The following is a 10,712-nucleotide window of genomic DNA, read 5'->3' as shown; positions in this document are numbered from 1 at the left end:
TAAAAAGGTTTTTAGTATGAAACAACAAAAACAATCTGAAGATCAAATTATTAGAGTCGAGCCTTTCTGTTTGTTTCTTTCTATTTCAGGCTGTTAAACTTACAATGAAACATGTATTTATAATATGTATTTATAATATATTTATAATATTTATAATCTTTTAAGCACAAACTCGCATAAAATCTAATGAAAAAAAATATATTTGAAACCACAGAGTTATGCTGATTAAAAAAGGAAATTAGTGTTAACTTTAATATTATGTTTTGTTAATTTTAATTATTGTATGGCCTATATATTGTATTTAAGCATGTACTACATGTACATGCTTAAAAGATGAGAAAAAATCAATTTTTTAAACCAACCTGTAGTGTACAATCACATTTGTAGAACATAATTACAGAATAAGGCTGCCAACCACTATTAAGATAGAGTTACTAGAAAAAAAAACAATTAGAGTTAAGTGCAAGAAAATGGTTGATAGAAGACTTAGATAGTTGTAAGTTGTATGAGTCAGGAAAACATTAAGATGGGAGAGAGTTTCAATGGTTGAAGCGCAGTGAAAAAAGAGTAAAAGTTTTTAGAGCATGCAGGGACAGATACACTAAAGAACATGCAGGAACAGATACACTAAAGAACATGCAGGGACAGATACACTAAAGAACATGCAGGGACAGATACACTAAAAGAATATGACTTAGCTGAATGATGAGTCAAGCAAGAACAAGTTTTAGTTGATGAAAAAAACTAGAAATTCTCCTTTAAGCAGCAACCATATTAATATTTGTAGAAAAGAGAGGTTTATGATGATGGGATAGAGGCTCAAGTTCGGCAGATAGAGCGAGTCCAACTACATTTGCAATGTGTTTTTTGACCTTGTCTAGAAGTGAAAGAGCATCATTAGAAAAACCTGACCATATGTGACAACAGTATTTTATACAGGTGCAAATAAGAAAGAGGTAGAGAATGGAATCAGGAGCAAGAAAATTGCAAGCAGGATAAAGAGAAGCAATCTTATTAGTCCATGAGAGGTCAGTAGTGAATGATAATCCAAGAAGACATAAAGAAGAGAACTTAGTGAGAAGGTTGCCATTCATTCTAACACTGGGCAACAGCTATTTTGTTTTGGAACCAAAATTAGTTATTTCTTATGTATTTTCCATCTGCTGAATTCAAAAATGAAAAAAATTCAAAAATAAAGTATTAGCTCTAGCTTAAGAAATTAAAATTTTTTTTTGGTTTTTCCATAATGTTTTCATGATTTTTGTGGTGAAGTTTTCATCACAGAAAAGAATCATGACACCTCCTGTCAAAGCTGCTTACCAGCATTACTTGGGTATGAAAGCGGGGGCCATGTTATGTCTGGGCTCCACATATATAGTGCAACTCTTGTTTGATCATACTACAAGAATGGTTGAAAAATAAAAAAACTTAAATAATTCATTAAGTAGATCATGCGCTACAAAAATTAAATCATGCAGAATTAAGTGATTTTATTTGAGATTTGGACTTGTCACAGGAAAAGGCTTCTAGGATCAAGACTAAAGTATCTTTTAATCTTCTAGGGTCAAGACTAAAGTAGTGGAGTGTTCTCTAATTTGCTGTCAGAGTTTCGCAATACATAAAAATAGCAGCAGATTCCGTTTTCTTTTTTTAAGAAGAAAAATAATCTTTTTATTTGCATTTATGTTTTTAAATTAAATGTTGTCTCAATTTTGAACTATGATCCAAATGAATGGAGATTATTTGTAGACTTTTCTAAACTAAGCTTGAAAGATTACTGCACAATGAGAACCATAAGACAAAAGTTCACATTACATTAAAAAAGACTGGCCTGATTACTGTTGGTTTGTGTGTAGGATCTTGTGACCTCATAATTAACATTATACCTTTTATACAGATATAATTAGATTATATCTGTATCAAAAAAATATATACTTTAAATAATAAAATATGTAAATTATATTGCAAATTAACTGAAATATATATTTATTTCTATTGTATATCTCAGAAACTATGCTACAAAAACTTTTCGTTGTTATTTTCTTTTTCCTCAGCCAAAATTAGTTTTAATTAGCCAAAAAAGATACAAAAAATATTGCCCAGTGTTAATGGCTTATTTATTAATCTAAGTTCGTGCTCGTAGTTCTTGTGGCCTCTAAATATTGATTTTGGTTATTTTTATTATATGTTCTTCATTATGTTATTCATTCTTTATTACATGCTTTTTGTTCTTTATTCTTCATACTTTATTATTTGTTCTTTATTATTTTTATTTTTTATTCTGCATCCTTTATTATTTGTTCTTCATTCTTTGTAATTTTTTCTTCATTTATTATATGCTTTTTATTTTTCATTCTTTTTTATATGTTCTTTATTTTTTACTGACTTGATCATTTTATCAAGTTGCATTTGAATGTTTGTTAAATGTCTGAATCTCCTTGTGTTTTAAGTAATCTTTTAAAATAAGCTTTAAAAAAGAATATTTAGAGAAACATGTCTAAATTGGGTACTAAATAGGTAGCAACAACTACTTGTAATATAGCAACTGCTGCACAATAAATAAAAAATTTTTGTTTACTTTTTTTACAACTACTGATTAAACAATTAAAACTCACAACAGCAGTAGATAGCCGCAGTAGCAGTAGGTAGCAGCAGTATTAAAACATTATTGTTTTTAATTATTTTTTAGGTCATATGTTTTATAATCTAGAGGATTTTTCTAATAATTGAATTTATTAATGGAATCATCCCTCTCAATTTGAAGTCATTTGTGAAGTTGAACAGCATTTGAAAAATAAAAAATATTTAAAGTTAATGAATTTATATATCTTTTAATTTAGCATATTGTCATTATAAATTCAATTTTAACATTAAATTTGACAGTATAGTGGAAATAATTTACTTCGTCCAATAGTTAAATTGTTTAATAACATTATCTCTGATGTATTTTTAACATTAAAATATAAAATTTTACAAGAATATTTTTTTAAAATACTAAGTGACTAGTGTTTCTAAGTGACCAATGTTACTAAGTGATCAGATAATGATTGGTGTATTAATCAGAATGATATTATTCATCTATTATTCATTATATAAATGGTAGATGAAATTTTTTATAAATTACAGTCCTAAAGTTGCAATTTATAATTAGTTGCAAGTTGCAATTTATAAAATAGTTGTGCCTATTTTACATCCTCAACCAACATAGTTATAGTTACCGAAGTTAACTTGACTTAAGTTAATTGAGCCTAGTTTTATAGGTAATTTGTATATAGTATAAATTTTACGTTTTATTTGTAAATAAATCATAAACTATATTATTAAAACAACAACATACCAAGATTAAAATTTCGCTTGATTTAAAGTTTGGATTTTGAACTTTTGATTGAATAATAAATAGTAAAGTTTATTTTTACTATTTATAACTGTTGTTAATATTATTATTATATTATTATCGTGTTTTAATGTAATTTTAGGGTTTTGAAGACAGCCCAGCTCGAAAATGGCTTAATAGTATCATTGACTGTAGTATTGTTAAAAGTTTGGTTTCTACGACTTCATCTATAAATCAAAGAAATGACACATTAGTTAATGATGAAAATTTAAAAGTAAAAAATTCCGAGAGTTTTTCTGAGGAAAATTTCAACAATTTTCTTGTTGATACTTTTAGAATTTTTCATCCCAATCAACAAAACGCTTATACATGTTGGAATACGCAAACAAGAGCAAGAGAAACAAATTTTGGAACACGAATAGACTTTATATTAGCAGATCACCAATTATGCACAGTTTTAACAAACTGTGTAATTCTTGCAGACGTGCAAGGTTCTGATCATTGCCCTGTGGTAGCAGATTTTAATATATTGCTGAAAGCAAATATCTTAATACCCAAAACATGTGCGGCTTTTATGCCAGAAATATTTGGAAAACAGAGTGATATAAAAAGTTTTTTTAGTTCCAAACGTTTTGAATCTGATCGGGAAGGCATCAAGCGAAAATTAAATGACCCAATAGAATCGCGTTTTTACAAAAAAAAGAAAATTGTTGATCAAGACTTTTCTATAATAAAATACTTTAAAGCTTCCGATACAGAAAATCATTCACGATCATCTCATGTAGAAATGTCTAATTTTCAATCATTGACAGAAGAAATTTCTTGTTCTCGTTTATCCAACCTAGAATTATCTCATAATTTGTCATCGTCTAATTTTGCATATATTATCGATAATTCTAATATGAATTACGCTGTGAAAGAAGCATCAAGTTTTGAATCTGCTGTTTTATATGAAGGTTCTATGAAACAAAAAACTGAAAATATAAATAAAGAAATATGGAAAAATATATTAAAAGGACCGGAATCAACTCCATTATGCCACGGTCACAAAGAAAAAGCTGTTTTAAGAACAGTTAAAAAACAAGGGAGCAATTTTGGTCGCCAGTTTTACGCTTGTAGCAAGCCAGTAGGATCCTCTAGTAATAAAAATGCAGATTGTGGTTTTTTTGTATGGAAAACTTGATAAATTTTATAATATGTTTTATTTTTAAGTTGTGCTATTAGTAAAAATATTTTGTGAGGGATTCTTTGTTTTAGTTCCTTGAATTATACAATTGGTTCCAAATCATTGTAAAATTACATTACGTTTTTGTTACAGTATATAGGTAGAGCTCAGGGCCGACGATACGGGGGGGGGGGGCAAGGGTAAACCCCCACCCCCTGTTGTCGTCGGCCCTGAGCTCTATCTATATACTGTATCGTCGGCTCTACCTATACACGGTGTCGTCGGCCTCCCACTTTTTTTCCAAAGGACCTTTTTTTTTTTTATTGAACATTTCGATTTGTACAGATATAAAGTATGAGTCATTACAACATTAACTTTAGGTTATAACAAAATATTTTTCTGATTTAAAAATTTAACTCACGTGTCGTTGGCCCCGGAGCTGTGAAAAGGTTTGGTCTAGGTTAAGCTTGGGTTTAGGTTAGGCTTTTTTTTCATTTTCTTCATTTACATGAATGATCTTTAATTAACTTCGAATTTAATGGCAGTCGTGTTTATTGATGACACTAACTTTTTTTTTATCTAATTATAACATATCAACATTATTTCAAAATATGAGGATTGAGTAAGCAAAAATTTCTTGTTGGTTTGAAATGAATAAAATTTCACTAAATGTTGAAAAAATAAAATGTTCACTCTTTCATCCAACTCCCAAAACAGCTACTTTTGATTTATCTTCAAATAAAAAGAGTAACTAGTACAAACTTTTTGGGTATCTATGTCGATGAAAATCTTAGTTGTAAATACCACATTAAATTCTTGTGTAACAAAGTTGCAAAAAGGATAGCAACATTGTGAAGTGCTTTAAATAAAAGTAGTCCAACTAGTTATATTTCTCACTGATTGTCATTTAAACAAAAATTGCTTGGTATAATGCCAATATCTAAACTAGAGCCTCTTTACCGTCTACAGAAGCATGCTGCTCGTTTTATCAATTTGAAGAGAAATTTACTCATAACAAGCCTCTTTTATTTGAAATGAAAATTCTTAATATATATCAGCTCGATGTTTTGAACTTTGTTTTATGTTCAAATGTAAAACTAATTCCTCCCTATTTTCTTTCCACAATTTATATACAACAAAAGATATAAGAAAATACAATTTAAGAAATGATAATTCTATTCGGCAACCATTTTTTAAAACTAATTTTTGAAAATCAAGCATTTTATTTCATCGTGCTTCTCAGTTTTAAACATTTTGACTATTCTCTTCAATGGAATTATATCTCGTTTAAGAAAAAGCTTAAAGAAATCATTTTCGCTCTGGACGAAATATTTTTTATTTTTAAACATTTTAAATAACCTGCTGCATTTTTATGTGTGTATTAATTTATGTATGTATTGATTCGATGAGGTTTGTTATTTACGCGAGGTTCTTGTTGACAAGACATTGGTCTTCTACGAGTTTCTGGGTCCTTTTATCTTTTACCTACTTCGTGTTATGTAACGGTTTGTTATTTTAAATATTATATTGTAAAACGATTTACTGAAATGTGTAAAAAAAAACGAATAAAAGCAAATGTCTTCCTCAGAAAATATAGCTTTCATTTTGATTTATCCACTAATAGATACTTCTATAGCAAAACAAACCACTTAAAACTTTCTTGAAATTAAGAAGTTGAGAAGTTTTCATTGTTTAAGAAAAAAAAAATTTAGCACTCTTTTCGATAAAAATTCTGTGTTTTGTAATTATTGTTCGTTTCTTGTTTAATATTTAGTATTGCATTTTATTTACAAATTATTAAAATTTACCCGGTGTAGTATGAGATTTTTACTCCCGCGTTTTTTTAACTCCCCAGTAAAAACCGCATATTAAATTTTTACTCCCCAGTAAAAACCGCATATTAAATTTTTACTCCCCAGTAAAAACCGCATATTAAATTTTTACTCCCCAGTAAAATTCTCATATTAAAATTTTACTCCCATTATGAGATTTTCACTCCCAAAAAATATTTTGCGGCAAAACGTATTTAATCACTGTGGTTCTTGGAAAAGTATTAAAAAAGCAAATCTTTTAAAGCAGTAGCTTATTTTTTTTAATTTAACGATGCATACTGAATTTACCGACGTTTATAATTTTTTGAAAAAAGATATATATTCAAAGACAGCTATTAGTAAAGGTGATAAATCAAACTTTCGAAGAAAAGCAAAGCCATATGTAATTGAAGATAATGAGTTGTATCATCTGGGTAAATCTAGCGTTAAGGTAAGCAGTTTTTTTTCAACACTCTAGTTTAAGTATATATTTGTATTTTGTAATTTAATACAATGTTTTTTAATGTAATTTTCATTTAATTAGTTATTAATTAATTAATTTTAATTAGCTACTTATCAATTAAATAAAAAGTACAGTGTATTTTTATTATTTCTAAAATAAGATTGTTGTTGTTTTTAGTTTTTTGTTGCAAGATTTGATTAGTTTGATTTTATTTTATTTAGAGATGTTTATGTTTTTTTATCTTGCCTTTGAATGCATGTGTGTTAAATATTTATTATTTTTAAATTTATTTGTTGTCTTTACTTGTTGTTGTTGTTGTTCTATTTTTTTATCTTACTGCGATACAACAACCTTTAAGTACATGTGTGTTATATATGTGTGTTAAGTTATTCTTTATAAATTTTTGTATTTGGAAATTTATACTTAATACTATGTGTATTGTAGAATATTTGAAAAATGTTGGCCAAATATAAACCTTGGCCAATATTTTTAAAAATGTTACCAAGAACAACATAGAATTATTACATTTCTTCTCTTGTCCTACCAGTTTGAGGTGCATATACTGATACTATATTAAACACTGACTTTCCAGTTCCTAATCTCAATACCATCACTTTCTCATTCACTCGTCTTACCTTAACTACATGATTTATCAATTTTTCTGCAACCAAAATACCAACCCCTGACATTCCTTCTTCACATCCAACCCATTAGAATTTGTACCAGCAATTATCATATCCAATAGTCTTAGCACCGCCACCTTTCTAACGAGTTTCTTGCAGGCAGCATATGTCTAGTTTTCTTCTACCTGCCATTTCTGTTCACTTTTTATTTGCATTCAACCCTCATTGGCCGATCCAACCTTTAATCTCACACCTTTTATCACATTGATACTCACCAGCTACTTTACCAGGAGGTCAACTGGTGTTAGGACCAACCATGGATGCTTTAACATACTTGCTACTGGCCATTGATGTGTTTCTGTCCAATGCCTTACCTGAGGCCAACAACATATCATCAGATGCGCCTCTTGTAAATTCGTGCAACAGGTAATGTGGTGTTTTTTTTTTTAAACTTGATATTTTGGAGCCGATTTTACAACTAGATGCTCTTCCAAGCGTTAACCTGTTTTATAGTTCAGGAAACTGAGTATTTTTATACTCAGTTTTCTGAGTATAAAAATACTCAGTTTCCTGAACTATAAAACAGGTAGACTTCCTAGTGACATCATAGGAAGTCTACATCATACAACATCATAGGAAGTCTACCATCCAAGGTAAAATCCATTCAGAGTTTTCCATCTCCTATGTGAATATCATTCACCATGGCTAAAGAGTCTAACCTGCCCAGATCAGTTTAACGTCATGAACTGGACTGGCATTTTGATTAAATTTAACACTTCAATTGAATTGAGCACGTATAAGTTACATTTTGATTATACTTAGTATATATGAGTTACATTTTGATTGAATTTAATATTTCAAGTTCTGGACACAACGTTAAACTGTTCTTTGGGGTAGGTGAGGCTCCATAGCCGTGGTGAAGGTACTTTCTTGGGTAGGAGGAGCTCATAAACTTTGGCTGGTAATCTTCCTAGTGACAGTGTTACAATAAAAATACTCAGCACTGTTTTGTAAAATAGGTTTACTATGAAGGGCATCCAGTTGTATAATTTGCTTCAAACTATCCATAATATCATTTTCATTTTGCAATGATTAGTTATCTCACTTGTCAAATCATTTAAAAATAACAAATAAAAGGGGTCCAATAACTGATTATTGTGGTACTCCATCTATGACTTTTTCCACTCTGAGCTGATTACACCAAGAACCACTCTTTGTGTTTTTCTGCTTAGAAAACCTTTAAACCAATGGATAATTTGTTTTTGATTCCTATATGATTGTAGTTTTAATAACAATCTCTTATGTGCAACTGAGTCGATAATTAAAATTTAAAAAAAATGGATTCTGGTGGGGGAAGAGAAGTTCATAGCCTTCATTTTCCCTGGATATGTCACTGGTTTTGAGATGAGAAATTTCTTTTTAAATTTTTTAAACTTCTTCAACTTATCTTCATTAAATTTTTTCTCTAATCCATAATTTTTTTGAATAATAATAAATGTATTATTTAATGGAATGAATGAGAGTTATCTAAATTTTTATATAAAGTTTTAGTCATCACTGTTTTTGTTTATGTTTCACAATATGATTCAGTATTGTTAATTATCTATTTTTTAAGAAGTATAAGTCATTTTATTAGAGATTTTTTTTTGCGATTGTTTAGATTAAACATTATTGTTAAAATAAATAATTTTTTTTCTGTATTGAATTTTATCACAAACTGTTTCATTTATATTCTGTCTTTATTTGACATTTTTGGGTGAATGGAAACCGTCTAGACTTTTATCACCATGGTGATTATGGTGTAGGTGGTATCCATTTGCTTTTATTTTTTTTATTTTGTCTACTTTTTGGTCACGGGCAACAGCTAGTATTGTAATAATAGTTTAATATTTATTTTCTATTAATAAATATTATTATAATAAAATAAAATAAATGATTATTTATTTTCTACAAATAAATATCATAAATAAATATATATTTTTTTCATAGAGAAAAGTTATTTGGTGTAAAGAAGAGCAACACCATATAATTAAGTCTGCGCAAGATGGTAATGATGTTTCTAATGAGGCTAATGCGTTATCTGGCCACATAGGCATTATTTCAACAACAGAACATATTAAAAATAGATTTTTTTGGTTTGGAATGGTAAAAGACATTACCGCCTATGTTTCAGAATGTGACAACTGTCATAAAGCAAAAAAACAAGAAACTTCAAGTTAAACCATTATTACAAAGCATATCAATTCCAAAAGGTAACATGAAACAGGTTGGGATTGATTTGACTCAACTCCCAGAAGTAAATTGTTATAAATATTTGATAGTACTTATTGATTATTTCAGCAAATGGGTAGAAGCTGAACCTCTCTTTGATAAAATAGCCAAATCTGTGGCATTATTCTTGTATAAACAAATATGTAGACACGGGTGTTTTGAAATACAGATAAACGATCAAGGTCATGAGTTTGTGAATGAACTGTCTAATGAACTTCACAGGAAAACTGGGACTCATCAACGCATGACAAGTGCATACCATCCACAAGCAAATGGTTTAGTAGAACGTCAAAATCAATCAATAAAACGAACCTTGGTAAAGGTGTTAGAAGATGCTGCTATTGAATGGCCGTTTATCATTGACGGTGTTTTGTTTTCAATGAGAATTAGAAAACACAAATCAACAGGGTTTTCACCCTTTGCATTACTTTATCAAAGAGAACCAGTTCTGCCCATTGATATAGATCAGATTGACTATAGATATAGATTGACTATTGATATAGATTGACTATAATGATAATGCTACTCTGATTGACGATGATTCAAATAACAATAAAGCAATTATGGAAACTTTCAATAAAATGAATGAAAAGAAGAAGTGTATTTTTAATGAAGCCTATGAAAACATCCAAAAGTCACAAATAAGGCAAAAACGTGACTATGACAAAAGAGTCGATCCAAAGAATAGTATTTCTATAGGAACAAAATTGTTATTGCGAAATCATAAACGTGATGACAGAAAAGGTGGAAAGCTTGAGAAGTCATGGGTAGGGCCATACACGGTAACTAATATTTCAAGTACAAATAACTGTAGTTTAAAGAATAAAAAAATTGTAGTATTGAAAAAAAAGTATAACCTAACAAGTTTGTCCTTATACAAAGAGAAATTCTTAAAAAATAACAGCATTTAACTAGAAGTAATTAATAAGTTATCAAATGATGATAATGTCAAAACAGAACCAATTATCAAAGACGTTGAATCAAGCAACAAATACAACAATGCTAAACATAAAAGCAAAGTAAATGCTTCAAATGAAAGAATAGC

General features: G+C 29.0%; 1 protein-coding gene and 1 long non-coding RNA gene across 2 annotated transcripts in view; both read left to right on the top strand.

Annotated features, from left to right (window-relative positions):
- LOC100210591 (DNA-(apurinic or apyrimidinic site) endonuclease 2) overlaps window positions 1-4,580 on the top strand; it is a 25,364-nt gene extending 20,784 nt beyond the window's left edge. Inside the window, exon 7 of the mRNA XM_065811094.1 lies at window positions 3,477-4,580. Coding sequence (XP_065667166.1) covers window positions 3,477-4,517 — 1,041 coding nt within the window. The 3' untranslated portion in view covers window positions 4,518-4,580. The remainder of the gene's footprint in view (window positions 1-3,476) is intronic.
- A 1,913-nt stretch (window positions 4,581-6,493) lies between these two features.
- LOC136087265 (uncharacterized) lies at window positions 6,494-9,961 on the top strand. The gene is made up of 2 exons (XR_010641673.1): window positions 6,494-6,761; window positions 9,386-9,961. It is a non-coding gene; the product is annotated as an uncharacterized LOC136087265 (long non-coding RNA).
- The last annotated feature ends 751 nt before the right edge of the window (window positions 9,962-10,712 follow it).

This window comes from Hydra vulgaris, chromosome 11 (genome assembly GCF_038396675.1).
Source record: "Hydra vulgaris chromosome 11, alternate assembly HydraT2T_AEP".
Classification (NCBI taxonomy): domain Eukaryota; kingdom Metazoa; phylum Cnidaria; class Hydrozoa; order Anthoathecata; family Hydridae; genus Hydra; species Hydra vulgaris.
Note: the sequence above shows the minus strand (reverse complement) of the source record. Positions and strands in the feature narration are given on the sequence as shown.